This window comes from Lytechinus pictus, chromosome 4 (assembly GCF_037042905.1).
Source record: "Lytechinus pictus isolate F3 Inbred chromosome 4, Lp3.0, whole genome shotgun sequence".
NCBI lineage: Eukaryota > Metazoa > Echinodermata > Echinoidea > Temnopleuroida > Toxopneustidae > Lytechinus > Lytechinus pictus.
In genome coordinates this window covers 25,728,447-25,752,014 of record NC_087248.1, presented here as the reverse complement: position 1 = coordinate 25,752,014, position 23,568 = coordinate 25,728,447, and the positions used below count along the sequence as shown (strand labels likewise).

Below are 23,568 nucleotides of genomic sequence, written 5' to 3'. Positions count from 1 at the left end.
TGGATATATTTATATACATATCACTTATAGATACATATTTACACTTACCTTCTTCTCTTAGTTTGTTTAATGCTTTATCATATATACTTATATGTCTTTTGCACATTATCAGTTGTTCCCCATTCTTTTTCTTTTTCCCCCACTCTTATGCACCAGTTTATTAAGCTTTTCTTTGTAACCTGTTTGACCCACCTCTCACTCATTCTCTTGTTTTTCATCCCATTATCACTGTTTTGTTCCAGATCCTGTTTGATGTTGCCTGCCTCATTATTTTAATCCCTCTTGGCTTGAGGTCTTTTACTGGCCTTATACCCCCATCTCACTAGATGGCGATTCCACTGCGATCGTCAAAAATCGACAAAGCGTGGTATAACGTAGCTTGATCGTGCCTTGATCTTGTCAATCTTCTCCGTCGTACCTTGATCTTTTCTGAAGCGGCAAGGATCGCCACCATCTTTATGGTCGCCACAGAATTTTGAACATGTTCAAAACTTACGTAGCGAGATCGCGGAGGTGCTAAAGCGCATCACAATCGAGTCATGAGCGTATTGCAAACGACATATTCGTAGCTGTAACGGAGCCCCAACGCATAAAGCGTAGTATAAGCGCATTAAAAGCGGCACCGATCGCCCGTGGTTTTCAGGCCCGTTCCCAAGACAATTCTGCTACGCTGCTTCCGTTTACAAGGCGACTGCCTTGCGCTCGACACGCTTCACACAGCTTCCACCACGACGCTTCCTTCTTTGGGTGGCATGTGGCACACGTTCTCAGCCCGCTACAGGCGTTCGCGTTGTGCTTTTGCTGCGCCGCTGATGACTGGGCGGCGATTGCGCAACAACCGTCCGCGCTGCTATAAAACGCCGTGCCGATGGTGGCGGATTATCATATTTGCAACAGATTACGAGGCGATACCACAGCGTTTTCAAACATACCTCCCAGAAAAAGGACCAGAAAAGGGAAAGCTGCCCAAGCTACCCCTCTTAGGCCGGCGGTCGAAGAGGAAGATCAAGGGGTTATGGTGGTGGTAGAGGAGGAGGAGGTAGAGGAGGAAGAGGAGGGGGTACAGGAGGAGGATGAAAATCTTACTGATGAGCCAGCTGGAAAGAGAAAAAAGACGCTCACTTGTCTTGATGACGAAATGGGTTACCTCTGCAGAAATAAATAAATTGATTATGTTTTGAAATTAAATTGAATTCTAACCACAGTGACAGTAGACAACATAAAATTTTGTTAATGATTCGATCACTAATGTATTGATTGGGAAAGGCAATCTTTAGGGAGATTCTGGCATTGTGCCTCCCTTTTTATGAGTGCTCTCACATCAGTAGACTACTTCTTGTCAGCAAATTTGAAAGGAATTTACCAAATATTTTTGAGTGACAAACTTTGTGGAAGAAAATAAACAGAATATCAAAGATTTTTATGCTCTTTTATGAAATTCTGGATGCATCCCTCATATTAACTATTAGGCTCATCGACATCTTTTGAATGAAATTTTAAAAATATTGTATATTATGACTTAGGTGACAGCCAGGATCGAACCCTTTTTGGCCTCCTCCTTCTCCTGTCCTCGCATTCAACTTTTAACTGATGTTCTTTTAGAATGCCAAGATGTATAAGTCCAACCAAATTCTGGACATCCATGTTGGTCGGAGGTTGGCAATCGACTGAAAAATTTGTCATGTGCCGCGATTAGTATGCCGATTGATTATAATCGTTTCAAGAGCCCATCATGAACGTAACATAATCGCTTCATTCGTAGCACCACCGTACCGAGGTCCTAATTAGCGTATGAGCCTCGTTGTACGATCGCTTTGATCGCAGAAGAAGCGCATCACATCTGCCTCGAATCGTCGCAAGAAAGTGGCATCGTCGTACTTTCAGCGTATTACCATCGCCTTCAGCGCAGGTCGGTCGCATAGAAGTTGCAGTGCAATCGTCTCGCAGGCTAAAAATAGAATTCGAGGAAGATTCTGCTACGATTTGCGGGATTTACACAGATCGCCATGGTCGCCACGATCGCCTTCCTAGTGAGATGGGGGCCTTACTTACACTAACTTCCCTTTGTGTCTGCCTACTCCTTTTCTTTCATCCCCTTCACTAACCTGATTGGTCTTCTCTACTCACTAATGCCCCTTTTGTCTCCTTGTTTCTAGTGTTGCTGTAGCTTGTTTGTGGTCTATATTATGGTTGTTCCACTTTATATGTTTGTCATTTTGCCTCCGACGAAGATTCTGCTAGGATCGAAAGCTTAGGCCCCTTTTTGACTTTCTCATTTGGTAGTTTCAAAGATATCTCCGCCATTCCCCGAATCTTCAATATTTGAGGCATTGCTTAAAAATGCTAAATTGGCTTCCGTGTAGAGAAGTCCCATGCTCCAGAAACTGTGACAGGCACAATCCGTTGCTTAATTGTTTTCTGAATGTCATAAGTGCCAGGTGGTCTGTGTCAAATTTCCAATATTTCCATATTCAGTACCTACATGCACCAGATGATCAACCCGGAATGTTTCATCTCTATTAGGATCAAGGCAAAGCCCAATGTTCATGTACCATCTTTTGGACAAATACTCTACACCATAATCTAACAAGATACACGTAAATAATGAATTGAACTATCGAGTAAAATCGATCTTTGATTATCCCCTCACATACTATGGTGTTATCTTTTCTCATAAATGTTTTTGCATACTTGGAAAACCTTGTCATTAAAAGGCATGTGGAAAGACTGCTTCAGAGGACCTGGCTGACTTCAAGTGCTCCTCATCCACTCTGAGATCAGCATGGATCGCTATCTCCTCGGGCCAAGGAGAGGATATGCATGATAATTTATCCGCGGTGCTTGCTCATAACGCCACTCATTCGAAAGTACGTATTAAAATTATCATTATTTGTTCATTTGTATACTTATTTATTCAAAATTATTGTTATGATTGTTTTTTAATGGGGGGGGGGGGGATCGTTTCACCTAACAAATGACGTGTTGGTACATGTAGATTACAGTTAATTTCAAAAGATTATCATAATGTTTATAATCGTGGTAAAAATAATCATACATAATTATCATGTCCGGTTATCGGGAATGTTTTGTAATACCCTCTACATCTATCTCCAGGAAATAAGAGCACTTTATAAGAGTAAACATGGTAAATCTGTTCTTCCAAAGGTTAATTTGCTAAAAATGTTGCTGCTTTAAACACAATATTTACTTGTAATCAGTGGCATATTTTATTTTAATATCCGTGAGCGATTAGAAATAAAATGGGATTATGAAATACTTATTTTAGCAATGATTTTCAGAAATTATATCATTCTGTTTGAATTTCCTTTCTTTTTCATCTTGGCCAAAATTGTTCTTATATAGTGCGTATCAAAAACAAAACGGGACAGATTTAAAAAGTGTATAAAATTTTTGTTTCAAATTATGATGTCAATATTTTGGTGTAAATAGGTGCTCTAAGGTCTTATCTTTGAAAAGCAATAACAAATTATTCATGCTTTAGCGAACACGGGACGTTTTTGTTGGGGGTTCAAAAAGAAGCTTGCGCCAGAATTGCAGAATATGAGTAATATGGTGATCAGACTTCTTGCTAGTCAGGAGACTCTCTCTTGATCTTTTCATTATCTGTGCCACAATTTTCGAATAATACTGTCAAATTTTATTTACAACTATATTTATTTACTTGAATTATTTTGGTTTTTTTTTTATTTGAACTTCTCTTACGTTTTAATTTTCCTTCATAAGTAACTGAGAAAAGAATATTTTTTTTGTCAACCCAAGCACGAAGATTTGCATCATTAATTGGGACAATTTTTGATGATTCAAATCCTTTTATTATGTGAAAAAACTACGTACCTTTATTAAAAAGATGTGAATCTATTTTTCAAGGGGTCATTGATTCCTTGACCAAGTTTTATTGCTTGACAGGAAACACAGAAAGGGATTCATATATTTCAATGACAATGGTGTATTGAGCCAATTTTGAAGGAGCTAGATATGGCAGCTAAGGTAAAATGTATTAACAAATTGTGAGCAAGTGAAGTGAGCATGCAAATATTCCAACTTTATAATACAATGTCAAATTTTGTGATAGATTTTGACATAATATTTAGAAAATAATATCATAGTTTACTTTTTATCTTTCCTTTTATTTCCTATCCACTTTTTTTCTTGGTCATGATTTTTTTTTATTGAGGGGGAGGGGGGAGCATCCCAAGCCCCCGCCCATCATCTGTGTGGCACTGTTCAAAAGGCACCGTAACCTTTGTAGCACACAATGAAAGGATTTGAAAAAAAATCCACGCTCTCCCATACTCCGGTTGAAACAAAATTGTTTTAGCTTGAAGATGGAATATTCAAAGCTAACAGAGAGCAATTTAAAAAGAAACAACAACAGAACAATTCAAGCAAACAAATAAATCTGAAAATGAATTCTACCGCGTGATTTGAAGGTTATGGGAAAGATAATGAAAAGGTTAAGAGGAGGTGCTAATTAGCAAGAAGTCCGATCATCATATTTATAATTTTATGCCATTTTGGCGCAAGCCTCCTTTCTAAACCCAGACAAAAACATTCCGTGTTCGCTCAAGCATGAACGAAACCATTTTTTAAATAGCATTTGAAAGATAAGACCTTAGATCACCTATTAACACCAAAATATAGACATTAAAATTTGAAACAAATATTTCATAGACTTTTCAAATCTGTCCCGTTTTTTATACACACTGTAGTATCGGTTCATTTATGGTGATGTAGCGTTCGGTTGGACGTATGTAGGTTATGTAGGGCTGTTTCCCGTCATTTCAACACCCCCCCTCCCCTAAAAAAAGGAAACTGACCAAGAAAGCAAGCTCCGATTCCGATGTCGCTTAGTATGTGGGTAGTGCTGGATTCAAGTTTTACCTGTGCTAAGTGATGATGGGGCACATGCATGCTAATGACCTCCTTTGCATATTTCTTCGGTTTGGCTCATAAGAACAAAGGACTGGTGAACTTCAATTAGTCCGATTTCGATGCCGCTTATTGTTTTAGCATGTGGGTGCGTCGTGGTCTAGTGGTTCGGACTCTCGTCTTTCAAACAAAGGGTCATGGGTTCGAATCCCAGCCATGGCGTGTTTTCTGTCAGCAAGAAAAATATCCACACTGTGCTGCACTTAACCCAGGTGAATGGTACTCGGTAGGAAGAAAGTCCTCGAATGCTCGTCTCGAGCGCATGTACGTGTTTCATATTTATTAGTAAAAAAAGTGTCATATTCAACTCATGTCCATAGTACATAACAATAACAATATACTTGTTGTAGGTAGGGTGTAATTCATAGACAACATTATGTATACATGAAACATAAAAGAAATTGAAAATATAAACATTAATATTATAATAATACCGGTACCTCGTTTTAAATGATACTCAAAACGTTACTAGTCTATTCTTTCCGAAAGCTACAAATCATAAATAAGTAGAACCAACTAATTTTAGTAACTCTTAAAATAAGCTACAATATGAGCAACATTTACCAAATTTATCTGCTTTCAAAACGCTCGGGTACTCATCAAAGAATGCTTACTTCTTTGTGCCAAAATGGTTTGACAGTGAACTTTGTATGACTATGGTTTTAAGGAAGAACGTAATCATTATGCATAACTGTATGTGTCGATCCTGGAAGAATATGATATATTCTATTACCCGGTGGGGGGGGGGGGAGGGCTGCATTATCCCCCTAATCGGGTGGGGGGGGGGGGCTGTCAAATATATGGATGTACACGTGCGTGACACACACACAAAAAAACGCGTTCGAAGGTATAATTTTTGTTGGCGGGCCGCGCGTGCACTCGTTAAGGATATCAAAAACACAGATTTTCAAGAAAAAGGGTGGTTTTGGAAGACTGGTCAATGGCCAATCGCGGGGTCAACCGTATTTAGGGTATGTTTTTTTCAACAAAAAAATTCAGACTAACCAAATGTGTTTAAAGCATGTTTTTTCCCCTAGCTATTTTCCCGGAGCCTTTTCCTCCTCTTTTTTTAAAAGTGTTCGGGTTCTTCCCGATTGTACAAAACTTGTTTTGGAGTCATATACTGGCGACAACTTGTTTAAGGCCCAAAACTGTGGAAATGAAGCCAAAATGTGTGAAATGAAGGGTGTTTTTTGCACACAGAATAACTCGTTTAGGGGGTGTGTGGAAATAATTTGGTCACGCATGTGTACATCAATACATTTGACTGCCCGGGGGGGGGGGGGGGGGTGTCGGGGCACTAATAATCTACAGTAACATTACCACAACCAAGCGGCGACTTTCCTCAAGACTAAGTGCGGGCGAAACATCGCTAACTGGGCGTTGTGGCGTGCGCCTGTAATCCAAGCTATGGGGAAGTTACAAATTGATGCAGAGGTTCGAGGTTCGAGCGCTGGTAACATTTTTCGGATGGTGATGTTAAAGGTCGGTCCCAGACGTAAATAATCATATATGATTGATACACGTCTGACAAAAAACTGAAATACACACACACACACGCATCGCAATTATAGTTTGCTTTATCGTGAGACAACAGATCAACTCATACAGCGATTTCTTTATCACCACGATGATCAACATCTTCCGAACTAATCTTGATTTAATTTTACCTTCCATGTTGGCGTCTGTTCATTGTGTTCTCTCAAGCGTATACTTAATTGACAAGTTGAAATGCTTATAACAATGGCTTCACATAAGAACATGTCTTCCAATTTCCTGCATTCCGCTGCAAATGTAGAATAGAATCCAGTATGCTGATTGGTCTAAATAGCATTATGTGACCAAACATAGTCTCGCTGTTTTACAATGATGTTGAAAATGAAATGGCCACTGAAGGATATATACTATTCTATGACGTCATAGATGGAATGGTGCACTATTCCGTCGATGACGTCACATATCGTGCAATCTCTCCGACCATGCTCCGACGCACCGGTCAGCGAGGTGTCTCTGATCTACAAGGCAAGTCCCGAAAAAGGAGGGTGCAGGTACTAATCAATGATCCACTGATTGCATGGCTTCAGTTACAGATTAAAATAATTACGAGTACAAGAACTAGTTTACGAAGATCTGTCGTTCTAACTTATTAAAAAATAGAATATAAAAAATATATACCAGGCCTTTATTTCAAAAGAATAGAGGGGATTATTCACCCTTGCTTTGACTTGGAACATTGCTTTTTGCTAAAAATAGCAAACCTCGGACAAATAATTCTGACTATTCTCATTCAAAGCCTGGTATATTTGTATAATGTCTCATTTAAGCCCTTGTTTGATGACGTATTTTTGTTTCTTCATTATGTCACTTGTATTCCAGATTAAGCGTCTTGAGATAAAGTACATTGATCTCAGTCAACGTCTGTCTGCATCACGTGATCTCGCTCAGTTTATTTGTAAGATGCCTCATCTCAGGGAACTTTGTCTCGGTGATGAATATCGACCTTCACTTCATGAAGAGTTATATTCAACGTTATCATCCTTAGCATCTTCCACGAAGGTATATTTTCACCTTCTCATTTTTGTTTTTTTACGAAAATCAAATAACAATTTACAATTAAAAATTACAAGGGATTATCATATTATTCTGATAATCATGATTTTATTTTACCTTCTATCTGTCCATATTCACATCTGTTTAATGTGCAATTTGAAACATATATATTTCTACTCAATACAAGGTTGATTATGCAGCTATCACCATGCATACATTATACGAAATGACCAGTCTTTCATTCTGTATGTAACATTATGTTAAGCCATGGTTTTATGACACCTTGATAGATCATTGCCATTTGATTGGTTGTTTTATACAAATCATTCAGCCCATTTTACAATGACGTCATCAAACGTGCAATTTTGGATCGATACGATTTTGTCCATTGCACTCGCGCATGTTGTATTTATGCGACAATCAATAGACCGAGCATATTTTGCATCGAAATTCATAAACTTTATATGAAAAAATATATTTGTAGGTGTCATATAAACCAAATAATGAACGTTTATTATCATTCATGCAATAGACAGAATACATGTACTTTATTCGGTGAAGGGTGAAATGAATGATCAATTCAACTCGGCTACGCCTTGTTGAATTGATCATTTCATCTTTCACCTCATGATATATTCTGTCCATTGCACTCATTAACATTCATGAGTATACTATCGATGTAAAATAAGAAGCGGGATGTATTCCAGCTCGAATCTATTCCGCTGAAGGTAGTTTAGAGTGTATTGGTGGATGACGTTTTTAGGTTTTTTCATCATCTGTTACTACTGTTATTCCAGATTAAGCGTCTTGATATCACTCGTATTGATCTTAGTTACCCAAATCCAAATATCAAAATATTTGTGCCTTTGCAGCATTATTACATGGTAAACATGGTTTTGCTGCAAAACAGTTATTTAATATTGATTTGTATGGCATCTTTATGTTCTAGAGATAATTGGTGTGCGTTATGATTTTTTACCTTTGACCCTTGAGAGCTGGCAAAGGTCAATAAACTTTTAGAATATTGCAGTACAATTAATTTCAGCACAGTGCATTTCCATGAAGTCCCCAAAAGTACCAGTCTATAAAATCGAAGTGGTAGAAAAACGTCTAATTTGCAACAAAAAAAAAGAAAATGGCTGCCATCGTGAGAATCTTTCATGATTAATCGTAGTAATATAAACACTGATCTGATCCTAGCACTTTAAAAAACATGATTAAAGCATTAACTTTTCACTATTGCTATATCTTGTCATAATATCCATTTCAAAATTGAGATGTTAATTTTCAGAATTGACCTCTGCTAAAACCTTTACAGGTAAATGACCTGACTGTTCACGGCCTTGAAATATCATACAATTGAAGTTTTGCATCATTTGTTCACAATTATAAATATGGTTCTAGTACAAAAAAGGGTTATTTGGAATTGACTTTCAATATACCCTGATATTGAGACAGATTTCGTGTATCATAAGCCTTAACCAATGACCATCAAGAGCTGACAGAGGTCAATGAACTAACATTTCAGAATATTGACAATTAGCATCACTGGTTAATGATAAACAGGAATGTCATTTGACCAAAAAAAATCAATTTATTTCAGCCAGTGTTGTATTAGGTTGATAATCGGCCTTGGCCTTGAGGCATACTTTTTCAAAGGATTGGCCTAAGACTTTCAAGCCTTGGCCTTGACCTTTGGAATAAGTAGGCTTGTGTCGAAACAGAAATATCAAAGAATAAGAACAAAGAAACTTTGAGCAAAATCGGACAAATAATGAGAAAGTTATGAGCATTTGAATATTGCAATTACTAATGCTACGGAGATCCTCCAATAATGCAGCAAGGATGTGTGATGTCACATGTGAGCAACGTTCCCTTTGATCGACTATGAAATACCCTCAAAATGTCTCTTTCTGCTTTTTCTTGTGGTGATACCAAATCTTTATCGATGATGTATTCTTTAAAAATATGTATTACATGCCCTCCTATAGAAAGAGCACATGATCTACTGATAGATGTTATAAACAAGGCAATTTTGAGTGAAATATATTCTTAAGTAATAGGGAGAGTTGTTCATCAGTGACATCACACATATCTATCGCATTGTCAATTTCAGGATCTCCATAGCATTAGTGATCGCAATATTCAAATGCTCATAACTTTCCCATTATTTGTCAAATTTTTTCAAACTTTCGTTTATCTGTTTCTTTGATTTTTCTGTTTTCACACAAGCTATCTTGTTCCAAAGGTTTCATTCTCTTTTTAGGATTTTGAAGCTTGGAATTTCAAGACTTTTTGTTGTTATACTTTTAATGGCCTTTACTGTAATAAACTTAAATATATAAATTGTTGTTCATGTTCAATGACAATAATGGCCAAAATACAAGTAGTGGTAGTGTCATCCACTTTATTTCATGATCATAATTGTCACCATTTTGATTGATTAGTAAGATCATAATAATGAAAGGTCAAATGATGACACTTATTAAATATGATAATACTAGTAGTAATAATAATGATAATGATTTTGAACAATATGAACACAGTTATAATGATAACTGATCATGATTTTGACAATAATTATTGTAATCAATATTAATAAATACTGATGATATGGATTGTTATAGTGTGTTTTAGCGATGCATTATAAATGCACATTTTTGTCTACATCAGTGGTCTGCATCAATACGAGAGCGTATTGGGCAAAGGACTAATATCCTCCGAATATCCCATAGGCTAGAATAAAAAAAAAAATGAGCCATCCAATATAATGTATTTACTGCTGTTTTACTGTAAGGATAATACTGCAGATAATTACTACAAATCCAGGTTATAGTAGTTTACTTTTCCTCTTTTATTTGCAGCAAGAATGTTTTATTCTGAATGATATTATAAACAATAATCAACTTGATCACATTTTAGCTGAATTTTGTCAAATTCAAAAGCCTCGTGCCGATGGCATGATGAACCCCCTAACTTGAGGGGGTAAAACATTGTGTATTGAAAAAAAAAATGACCCTCTTAGCTATTAAACTTTGGAATTGGTTGAGAAAACAATGTAGAAAGTGGTACATTCACTCATTTACCTTTTTTGTCTTTTTTCTCATTATCTTGGTGATTTAAGTCTTGGGGTGGGCATGGCCGCAAAGCTTAAATTGTCCTAATTTAATACGTGAGAAAAGAAAGAGAGTGATAGAGAGGAAATTAAGCGAAACTCTAAAATGTCATAACTTTCAATTTTCAGTGTTGTGCGTGTTGGATTTTTCTCTTTTTATTCAGATCAACTTTTTGTTGGGGTGGACTTGTCCTTTATATTAATACAAGTTTGAATATACAGCCATTAACATCCATAGGCTATACAAAATTGCAAATATTAGTCCAGTTTTTCATTTTGTTTATTACGTGATGTTTAGACATGGTTATTGATGTAAAAATAAAAGGAAGGCGTTCAGCTCGCCTCCATTCCGCTGAAGGTAGAATAGAGTGTAGTGGTTATTCTAGCCCTTGTTTGATGACGTAGTTTGGCTTCATCATCTTACTATTATTCCAGATTAAGCGTCTTGATATCAGACGTTTTTAGTCAACTAATTCCAAACTTGCCAAATATCAAAATATTGTTCTTTTTGCATCATTGTTTCACGATAGACATGGTTTTGTTGCAAAAATAGTTATTTAATATTGATTTGTATGGCATCTTTATATTCTAGAGATAATTGGTGTGCATTATAAGATTTGACCTTTGACCCCGGAGAGCTGGTAAAGGTCAATCAACTTAACATTAACAAATTTGTCATAAACAACCATCTCGTGTAAAAAAAATTGCAGAACAATTTATTTCAGCATAATGCATTTTCATGACGTCTAAAAAATTAAAAATTTAGAAAAACCAAGTGATGAAAAGACGTCTAATTTGCAAAAGACAGCTGCCACCGTGATAATTTTTCATGATTAATCGTAGTAGTACAATGACCTTAAGTTCAAACGTGAATTACGAGTACAAGCACAACATTACCAAGATCTATCGAATTTATTAAGAGTAGGATATACAAAAAATAATACAATAAATATACCAGGCCTCTTTTTTTCGAAATAATAAAGGGGATTATCCACCATTGGTTTTAATGGCAAAATTGCTAGTTGGTAAATATAGTAATGGCACTCCAACCTCAAACAAATATTTCCCAGTATACTTATTAAAATCCGGGTATATGTATAGTTAAAATGGCTCATTCAATCCCTTGTTCGATGACGTATTTTAGTTTCTTCATTATGTCACTATTATTCCAGATAGAGTGTATTGAGATCAAGTACATTGATCTCAGTCAACGTCCGTCTGCATCACGTGATCTCGCTCAGTTCATTTGTAAGATGCCTAATATCAGGGAACTTCATCTCGGTAATAAATTAGGATTCACCAGTCCCTCACTTCATGAAGAGTTCTATTCAACGTTATCATCCTTAGCATCATGCGCAAAAGCATCATTTTCACCTTCTCATTTTGTTTTTTTAAACGAAAAGTAAATAACAATTTCCCCTAATCAGTACAACCACAAGGAATTATCATGTTATCCTGATATACATGATATAATTTTGCCTTCCATATTGACATATGTTCATTGTGCAAATTGAAACATATACATTTTTAGTTAATACAAGGTTGATTAGCCATCATCATGCATACACTATACAAAATGACAAATATTAGTCCAGTTTTTCATTCTGTTTATTACGTAATGTTAACACATGGGTATTGATGTAAAAAAAAAGATGTAATCCAGCTTGCCTCCATTGCACTGAAGGTAGAATAGAGTGTAGCGTTTATTTAAGCCCTTGTTTGATGAAGTAGTTTGGCTTCTTTATTATCTTACTATTATTACGGATTGGGCGTCTAGATATCACACGTATTGCTCTAGTCAACCAACTCCAAACTTGCCAAATATCAAATTATTGTTCTTTTTGCATCATTGTTTCACGATAGACATGGTTTTGTTGCAAAATAGTTATTTAATATTGATTTGTATGGCATCTTTATATTCTAGAGATAATTGGTGTGCATTCTAAGTTTTGACCTTTGACCCTGGAGAGCTGGCAAAGGTCAACAATTTTAACGATTACAATAACATTTTGAAATATTGACACTTATCAAAACTAATTTATCATAAACATCCCTCTCGTGCAAAAAAAAAATGCAGTACAATTTATTTCAGCATATTGCATTTCAATGAAGTCCAAAAAAATCACAATTTTAGAAAATCCAAGTGATGAAAAGACCAGTATGCTTATTCGAATCCTGGTATATGTGTATTTATAATGGCTCATTCAAGTCCTTGTTTGATGGCTTATTTTTGGTTCTGCATTATGTTACTATTATTCCAGATTGAGCGTCTTAATATCAACCGTGTTGATCTCAATCAACGTCTGTCTGCATCACGTGATCTCGCTCAGTTCATTTGTAAGATGCCTAATCTCAGGGAACTTCATCTCGGTGATAAATTAGGACTCGCCAGTCCCTCACTTCATGAAGAGTTCTTTTCAACGTTATCATCCTTAGCATCATCCGCAAAGGTATCCTTTTCACCTTCTCATTTTGTTTTTTTAAACGAAAAGTAAATAACGATTTCCCCTAATCAGTACAACCACAAGGAATTATCATGTTATCCTGATAGTCATGATATAATTTTGCCTTCCATATTGACATCTGTTAATTGTGCAATTTGAAACATATACATTTTCAGTTGATACATGGTTGATCAGCCATCATCATGCATACACTATACAAAATGATAAAATATTAGTCCAGTTTATCATTCTGTTTATATCGTAATGTTAAGACGTGGCTATTGATGTAAAAAAAAGAATTTCGTCCAGCTTGCCTCCATTGTGAAGAAGGGAGAATAGAGCGTAGTGATTATTCAAGCCCTTGTTTGATGACGTAGTTTGGCTTCTTCATTATCTTACTATTATTACGGATTGGGCGTCTAGATATCACACGTATTGCTCTTTTTAAGCCCCAGTCACATATAGACACGGATCCTCACGGATCAACACGGCAATGCCGGCATGATCCGGGGAGGTCCGGGATAGCTTTGCCCCGGATGACTGTAAACACGGCATCAACACGGCAGCTTCACACGGATCTACACGGACCATGCCGGCAGAGCACGTCGTCAACACGGACCGACACGTCAGCAACACGGACCTACACGTCAGCTACACGGACCAACACGTCAGCAACACGGACCAACACGTCAGCAACACGGACCATCACGTCAGCTACACGGACCAACACGTCAGCAACACGGACCAACACGTCAGCTACAAGGACCAACACGGACCAACGCGTCAGCAACACGGACCATCACGTCAGCTACACGGACCAACACGTCAGCTCAAGGACCAACACGGCAGCTATATTGACCAGCACGGCAAATGAAAATCTGTTCATAATAATGAGCTGATATTTATTTATTTAATTTTTTATTTATTTATTTTTTTTTTTTTTATCATCCTTGTCGCAACATTATATTATGTTGTTTTTAAAAAATATATCAAAACTCAAAACTTCCTTAACCAGTAAAAACGCTGTTTTTTTTATACAACACAGTTTACTGTTTTAAAAGTAGTTGTTAAGTACTTTAAATCTTGAACGACAAATTTAATTTCGATTTGATTTGATATCACTTTATTGAAATCACAATAAAGGAAAGAAATTTACAAAGTCAATAGAAAACATAATACAAATTAAGATAGGCCCAGGTCATGACGCATAACTGTCGATGCAGGGCAGTAGTATAACACTTAATGTACAATTTCGATGTAACAGGTACATTACATAAATTATATACATATAACATATTTAAAAAAAATGAAATGTGAAATAATAATAACAGACAAAGTTGGGGTAAATATTAGAAAAAAAAATATTCATACATGCACTAAGTTTACAAATATTAGGTTGGGGCCAATATCCAAAGCGTAAGAAAATATCATGAATCATTTAATCATCCATTTAATCATAAATAAATTGAGCATGTTTGTGTCAACTGTTTAACAACTACTGAAAAGTTCATAAAGTAAATAGCGTTGTAAAGATTTGATGGGAAAAAAGAACACGGACTGCCAAGGATACTCCAGGCAGCCACACGGACCTACACGGCAGCTACACGGACCTACACGGCAGCCACACGGACCATCCCGGATGGCTATGCCAACCCGGCAGTCCACGGATGACGTCGGATGTTTTTGACTGTCAAAAACATCCGGCGTCATCCGTGGACTGCCGGGTTGGCAAAGCCATCCGGGATGGTCCGTGTAGCTGCCGTGTAGGTCCGTGTGGCTGCCGTGTAGGTCCGTGTAGCTGCCGTGTAGGTCCGTGTGGCTGCCTGGAGTATCCTTGGCAGTCCGTGTTCTTTTTCCCCATCAAATCTTTACAACACTATTTACTTTATGAACTTTTCAGGAGTTGTTAAACAGTTGACACAAACATGCTTAATTTATTTATGATTAAATGGATGATTAAACGATTCAGGATATTTTCTTACGCTTTGGAGATTGGCCCCAACCTAATATTTGTAAACTTAGTGCATGTATGAATAATTCTTGTTCTCTCTTTTTTTATATTTACCCCAACTTTGTCTTATTATTATTTCACATTTCATTTTCTTAAAATAAATGTTATGTACCTGTTACATCAAAATTGTACACTAAGTTTTATACTACTGCCCTGCATCGACAGTTATGCGTCATGACCTGGGCCTATCTTAATTTTTATTATGTTTTCTATTGACTTTGTAAATTTCTTTCCTTTATTGTGATTTAAATAAAGTTTTTATTAAGCCTTTCTTTGTAACCTGTTTGACCCACCTCTCACTAATTCTCTAGTTATTCATCCCTCTATCACTGTTTTGTTCCAGATCCTGTTTGATGTTGCCTGCTTCATTATCTTAATCCCTCTTGGCCTTACTTACACTAACTTCCCTTTGTGTCTGCCTACTCCTTTTCTTTCATCCCCTTCACTAACCTGATTGGTCTTCTCTACTCACTAATGCCCCTTTTGTCTCCTTGTTTCTAGTGTTGCTGTAGCTTGTTTGTGGTCTATATTATGGTTGTTCCACTTTATATGTTTGTCATTTTGCCTCCGACGAAGATTCTGCTAGGATCGAAAGCTTAGGCCCCTTTTTGACTTTATAATTTAAATAAAGTGATATCAAATCAAATCGAAATTAAATTTGTCGTTCAAGATTTAAAGTACTTAACAACTACTGTTAAAAAAGTAAACTGTGTTGTATAAAAAAACTGCATTTTTACTGGTTAAGAAAGTTTTAAGTTTTGATATCTTTTTTAAAAACAGCATAATATAATGTTGCGACAAGGATGAGAAAAATAAATACATAAATAAATATCAGCTCATTATTATGAGCAGATTTTCATTTGCCATGCTGGTCAATATAGCTGCCGTGTTGGTCCTTGAGCTGACGTGTTGGTCCGTGTAGCTGACGTGTTGGTCCGTGTTGCTGACGTGTTGGTCCGTGTTGCTGACGTGTCGGTCCGTGTAGCTGACGTGTTGGTCCGTGTTGCTGACGTGTAGGTCCGTGTTGCTGACGTGTTTGTCCGTGTTGACGACGTGCTCTGCCGGCATGGTCCGTGTAGATCCGTGTGAATATGCCGTGTAGATGCCGTGTTTACAGTCATCAACGCTCAATCCGGGGCAAAACGATCCCGGACCTCCCCGGATCATGCCGGCATTGCCGTGTTGATCCGTGATGATCCGTGTCTATATGTGACTGGGGCTTAGTCAACCAACTCCAAACCCGGGCTTCAAACTTGCCAAATATCAAAATATTGTTCTTTTTGCATCATTGTTTCACGATAGACATGGTTTTGTTGGAAAATAATGATTTAATATTGATTTGTATGGCATCTTTATATTCTAGAGATAATTGGTGTGCGTTATAAGTTTTGACCTTTGACCCCGGAGAGCTGGTAAAGGTCAATCAACTTAACATTTTAGAATATTGACACTTAGCATAACAAATTTATCATAAACAGCCCTCTCGTGCAAAAAATGCTGTACAATTTATTTCAGCACAATGCATTTATATGAAGTCCAAAAAATTACAAGGTTAGAAAAACCAAGTGATGGAAAGACGTCAATTTGCAAAATCACCAATCCCTCACTTCATGAACAGTTCTAATCAACGTTGTCATCCCTAGCATCATCCGCAATTTCCCCCAATCAGTGCAGCCACAAGGAATGATGCAATGTTAAAAACAAACACAGATAAACATGTTAATGTGGAAGATAAATATGTTCTTTAAGATTTAATACATTGCTGCTTATAAGTTTTTTACATGTTAAACAATCATGCTTGATTGATGATTTAATATGTTACAACTTCGTTATTTATGATTTTAAACACTTCTTTAATCTGTACTAAATATATTAAACAGCGTTGTATCAATAATTTACATAGTTTTTTTTAAAACGGTAATTTTATTGTGTAAATAATTATTTTATTCTAAAATTAGAATAAACTGAAAATAAATCACATTATTATTTTTACACTATTTTTGTCTCACCTGCATAGCAGAGTGAGATTATAGGTGCCACTTTTCCGACGGCCGCGACGGCGGCGGCGTCAACACCAAATCTTAACCTGATGTTAAGTTTTTGAAATGACAGCATAACTTAGAAAGTATATAGACCTAGTTCATGAAACTTGGCCTTAATATTAATCAAGTATTACTGAACATCCTGCCTGTGTTTCATGTCACATTACCAAGGTCAAAGGTCATTCAGGGTCAATGAACTTAGACCATGTTGGGGGAATCAACATCAAAATCTTAACCTAAGGTTAAGTTTTTGAAATGTCATTATAACTTAGAAAATATATGAACCTAGTTCATTAAACTTAGACATAAGATTAATCAAGTATTACTTAGAGTCCTGCATGCGTTTCACGTCACATGATCAAGGTCAAAGGTCATTTGGGGTCAAAGAAATTTCGCCAAATTGGGGGTATTTGTTGAATTACCATCATAACTTAGAAAGTATGTTGGCCTAGTTCATAAAACTTGGACATTAGAGTAATCAAGTATCACTGAACATCCAGTGCGCATTTTAGGTCACATGACCAAGATCAAAGGTCAATGAACTTTGGCCATAATGGGGGTATTTGTTGAATTACCATCATAACTTTGAAAGTTTATGGATCTGACTCGTGAAACCTGGACATAAGAGTTATCAAGTATCACTGAGCATCTTGTGCGAGTTATAGTAGTTTTCAAAGTCTGCACTGCTGCTATATTTAATCGCGTGATGCAGGGGAGACCGCCAGAGGCATTCCACTTGTTTGGTATAACCATTTCATGATTATACAGAAATGTCAGAGTAACATATTTCATAATTAAGTCTGAGTATGAGTACGTTACATTTTGATAAAAAATACATAAAACAACGCACAAAAAATAAAGCAGAAAAGAAAAGAAACATAAGAAAGCAATACAGGTTTGTTGAATTTCTCAAAATCCAATAGCTTGAAATTTTTAACAAATCTACATGCATGAATAGTAGTGTACCTATAAGAAATACATTTTTGTCTCGCCTGCATAGGACAGCGAGACTACAGGCGGCGCTTATCCGACGGCGGCGACGGCGGCGTCGTCAACATTGAAATCTTAACCAAGGTTAAGTTTTTGAAATGTAATCATAACTTAGAAAATACATGGCCATGTTGGGGTTATTTGAGAAATTGTCATCATAACCTTAAAAGTTCATGGATCTAGTTCATGAAACTTGAACATAAGAGCAATCAAGTATCCTTGAATATCATGTGCTAGTTTCAGGTCACATTACCAAGGTCAAAGGATATTTAGGTTCAACAAATGTTTGGGATATTTGTGGAATTACCATAACTTTAAAAGTCTATGGATTTAGTTCATGAAACTTGGACGTAAGAGCAGCAATTTATCCCTGAATACCCTGTGTGTGTTTCAGGAACATGGCCAAGATTAAAGGTCACTTAGAAGTCAACGAACTCTGGCCGTGTTGGGAGTACATGTATGTGTTGAATTTGGGAAGTTTATGGTACTTGCTCATGAAACATCGACCTAAGGGTCATCAAGTATGAATGATTATTTTGCACATGCCTTAGGTCATATGATCATGGTCAAAGGTCAATTTGGGTCAATGGACATAATCATCGTTATAATATTTGTGTTTTTTCTGTGAATAGTTATTCATTAGCTTTTTTTTCAAAGGAAGCACTGCTGCTATATCGAATTCCGTAATGTAGGCGAGACTGTCAGAGGCGTTCCACTTGTTCTGTTTGGTATACTTGTTTTAATTTGGTGATAAACAAGCCAAAACATGGGAGAATATATATATACATATATATATATATATATTGATTTATATAGCGCAGAAACTATATGCATATATTCTATTGCGCTGCAATTAAGAGGTGGTGAAATGCTTGAGAACATAATTAGAAAAGGGGGTAAAAAGATGTATGGGAATTATTTAACCAGATAGGTTTTTAGTTTAAGTTTGAACGTTTCTACTGATGGACAGGATCTTATTACATACGGCAAACCATTCCATAATTTTGGGGCTGCATAGGCAAAAGCACGAGATTGATATGCCTATACATAGATTACACCAGGCCTTAAATGATTGCATTTCAAGATTTCCTTCAGATAAATTGAGGATAATGCTTGGAATTGAACTGAACCCTGCCAAAATATAATATTTGATACGGAGTAGATGGAATCAAGTTTTATTAGATTCTATCGGCTAATAATTATGACAGATTGAACACCAATTTACGTTCTATGACGATTTTTTAGTTGAAAAAGCTAATCAAAAATGGCGGGTTTAGTAGTACATTTCTTAACATAAATTTATATATCGTTCTTTATCCCTGAACATGCTGAATATGCTGCTCATGTTTGTCTAAATTTAACATTTTTATACATGCGTTTTGAATCGTTTTGATACTGTTACCAATCTATTGATTTTGAAGTTAACAGCACAAGTCAGTGCGAATGTCCTCTCTTTTAAAGACACTTAGAATTTATTTTAAGTCCCCGGTTTTTACAAAAAAAAGTTACAAGACTGCAATACAAAATAATTGTTTATCCTCATTTCGATTATTTCACTACAAATCGGTTGAAACACAATGAATTGTACAAATAACACAATTTCATAATTATACATCCTCTAAAAAATAACATACCTCAAAATACAGTGTTAAAGTAGGATTAAAAAATAGATATTCCAGGCATTTTATTTTGAAATTAAAGAGGGAATTATTCACCCTTGGTTGTACTGGCAAATTTACTTTTTTCCCGTTGTGACGGCTGACGAGGGGTTCATCTTTTTTTCTTTACAACACTGTTCATCCCCGATGGAGGGCTATTTTATTATTGATCCATTTTCGTTCTCTTTGGGGTGGAACGGTGGTGTAAAAAAGATGAATCCCTCGTAATCCGCCACATCGTTTTGAAGGAAAAGGGAGAGAACCAAAATGTAGCAATAATAAAAGAGCCCTCTATCGGAGTGGAACAGAGATTTATCCCGTGTCATCCACCACACCCGTCCCAGCCGCCACAGCGTTTTGAAGAAAAAGGGAGCAATTAGATAAAGAACAGGCATGGATTAATGAGCATGACCTAATATGTATTAACATGATTAACAATGATACAACATGCATTTGACATGCTTGATCTATATTTAGATTTTTGCTGACCTCCTGAATATGATTTTCTTTTGTTTTACCATTTGATTTCATTTAGCATTTTTCTGTCTTTTCATGCAATATTTGATTGAATGCGATTTATATTTCCACTTATACTTAGAACTACTTAATTAGATCCATAATAATGACAATCTTTGTGTAATTTAATCTACTATGTATTGAATGATTGTTTTTCTTTTTAATTATGTACTCTTTGTAAAATATCTTTGTATGTTCTCATTTTGTAAACATGTATATTTCAGCCACCGGCTGCCAAGCATGTATATATTGTCAATAAACCATTACTATACTATACTATACTATATTGTGATAAACAAAATACATATCTCGCTTAACAATATATGTATTCTGTATATTATACCAATCATTAATTTCAATATAGTTCCAGTGTAGTAATAAGGTGGTACAAGAAATGAAGGCTATTAGGTTTATAATTCGGATAAAACAAGCATTGTGATCCAAGGACCAGACTAAAACACTCACTTCATGAAGAGTTCTATTCAACGTTATCATCCCTAGCATTATCCGCAAAGGTATTTTCTCCCCTCATCTTTTTTTTGTTTTTTTTTAAGAAAATTAAATAACAATTTCCCCCAATCAGTACAACCACAAGGAATTATCATGTTACCCTGATAATAATGATATAATTTTGCCTTCCATATTGACATCTGTTCATTGTGCAATTTAAAACATATACATTTTTAGTTAATACATGGTTGATCAGCCATCATCATGCATACACTATACAAAATGACAAATATTAGTCCAGTTTTCAATTATGTCTATAACGTAATGTTAAGACATGGCTATTGATGTAAAAAGATGATGTCGTCCAGCTCGTCTCCATTGCGCTGAAGCTAGAATATAGTGAAGTGTTTATTCAAGCCCTTGTTTGGTGACGTAGTTTGGCTTCTTCATTATCTTACTATTATTACGGATTGAGCGTCTTGATATCATACGTATTGCTCTTAGTCAACCAACTCCAAACTTGCCAAATATCAAAATATTGTTCTTTTTGTATCATTATTTCATGATTGACAAGAAATCACATACCTCAAAATACAGCGTTAAAGTAGGACAAAAAATAGATATTCCAGGCCTTTTATTTCGAAATTATAGAGGGAATTATTCACCCTTGGTTGTACTGGCAAATTTACCTTTTTCTCGCTGTGGCGGCTGACGAGGGGTTCATCTTTTTTTTTTCTTTATAACACTGTTCATCCCCGATGGAGGGCTATTTTATTATTGATCCATTTCGTTCTTTTTGGGGTGGAACGGTCGTGTAAAAAAAAGATGAATCCCTCGGTTATCCGCCACACCCGCCCCAGCCGCCACAGCGGTTTGAAGGAAAAGGGAGAGAACCAAAATGTAGCAATAGTAAAAGAGCCCTCTATCGGAGTGGAACAGAGATTTATCCCGCGTCATCCGCCACACCCGCCCCAGCCGCCACAGCGTTTTGAAGGAAAAGGGAGCAATAAGATGAAGAACGGACATGGATTACTGAGCATGACCTAATACGTATTAAAATGATTAATGATGATACAACATGCATTTGACATATTGTGATAAACAAAATACATATCTCGCTCATCAATGTATATATTCTGTATGTTATACCAATCATTAATTTCAATATAGTTGCAGTGTAGTAATAAGGTGGTGCAAGAAAAGAAGGCTAGGCCTATTAGGTTTATTATTCGGATGAAACAATAATTGTGATCCAAGGACCAGACTAAAACAATGTAAATTATTACTACTTATAATCCAACATTGATTCGTTCTCCTATTTCAATTCCTTTTAATGTATTATGAAAACCGTTAAGATAAAGTCATATTGGTTACATTTTGTACGATAAACCGCTTGTAATTCGTCATTGTTTGAAAGCTAAAAACCTCGCAATAAACATTTTGAATATCATAGTTACTCTTTTAACTCTTGGGACTGTGTGCTTTCTGCTACATACCTGTGGAACGATGCTATGCTGAGACACGCAAAAGGAAATGTAAAACACATTTCAGTTGTTGTTGATTTTTTATTTCATTGATCTTTTATCATGAATACTGCCATACAACATTAGTGTCTTATTGTGTTGTTGAAATTAAGTATTGATATGGTAAATATGATTTCAATACACACTGGATTGCAAAGAATGTAAAGTAATTTTGAATATATTTTCACGTTACTGTTACATCAGATTGAGACTCTTCATCACAGTGAGAATCTCAGTGCCTGTCCGTCTGCATCACGTGATCTCGCTCAGTTCATCTGTAAGATGAACTATCTGAAGAACCTCACACTCGACGGGCAGTATCATGATGACTTCTACTCAACATCATCATCGATGGCATCAACTGCAAAGGTAATAGTTATTAGGAGATTTTTTATATGTAAAGGGACAGTACTTAATGAAACCATAATGCTCTTCAAATTGTCTCTTGATGCTGCGATGCCTTATATAAACTAAAATTGCCAATTTCACTTTGCAATGAATCTTTTCTTGAATTGTTATTAAAATCTATCGTCATTAAATAGTCATTAATCAACAGGTCCTGACTAAAGAAAATTCAGGAATCATTCCATAAATGTTTCTCTTTTTATTTTTATTTTTAGAATATGCGAAAAATGAATTTATCAATAATGCCCTCATGAACTACAAGTATGTAGCCCACTTCGCTCAATCAATTAACGTAGCTTCTAAATTGTGCTTGATATTTGAATCTTCAACAACCGAATTATATCCCACGAAAAATATTTACAATTATATTTTTTCTGTTTTATTTATCAAATTGTATTAAGTTTGATTTTTCACTGGCGTAAATGAGGTCCAAGTAGTGGGGGATGATAGCAATATATTGATAAAAAATATAAATTTAAGTGACATTCCACACCAAGGGCTATGTATAAGGATAATATGTACATAATACTACCATCTTTCATATAACGATGTCTTCATGGCTATAAAGTAATGATTTACAATTAATATCAATATGCGAGCAAGCGAAGCGATCGATCAAATTTTCAGTAGTTGTAAAATGATTCCCAAAAACCTTTTTCAAGTGGTGTGTAATTTATCACATCAAGGCAATATATACGTGCGTTTATACTTTGTGTAGATTACATTATACCATCTTTGAGCAATTCAGTTACGTGCCTATCGTGATTTTGTTCAATGGCTATATTGTAGTGAATGTGTTAGTATACAAACATATGAATATTAATACACGAGCGAGCAAATTTTCAATAGTTGTAAAATGATTTCCAAAAACCTCTTACAAGTGGTGTGTGATTTATCACAGCACGGGCTATGTA

At 35.9% G+C, this 23,568-nt stretch overlaps 1 protein-coding gene across 1 annotated transcript; it reads left to right on the top strand.

Annotated features, from left to right (window-relative positions):
- Positions 1 to 309: 309 nt before the first annotated feature.
- On the top strand, positions 310 to 22,908 carry LOC135153833 (uncharacterized). Its single transcript, XM_064098003.1, has 6 exons — positions 310 to 2,867; positions 7,327 to 7,506; positions 11,788 to 11,976; positions 12,877 to 13,065; positions 22,454 to 22,618; positions 22,870 to 22,908. The coding sequence occupies exons 1-6, from the start codon at positions 2,817 to 2,819 to the stop codon at positions 22,906 to 22,908; spliced, it is 813 nt and encodes a 270-aa protein (XP_063954073.1). The 5' UTR covers positions 310 to 2,816.
- The last annotated feature ends 660 nt before the right edge of the window (positions 22,909 to 23,568 follow it).

Bases quoted from the DNA above. Each gene is read 5' to 3' on its own strand.
- LOC135153833 (XM_064098003.1), top strand. From the start codon at position 2,817: ATGCATGATAATTTATCCGCGGTGCTTGCTCATAACGCCACTCATTCG. The intron at 13,066-22,453 runs GTATCCTTTTCA...CTGTTACATCAG, and splicing joins CCTTAGCATCATCCGCAAAG to ATTGAGACTCTTCATCACAG. The intron at 22,619-22,869 runs GTAATAGTTATT...TTTTATTTTTAG, and splicing joins CGATGGCATCAACTGCAAAG to AATATGCGAAAAATGAATTT.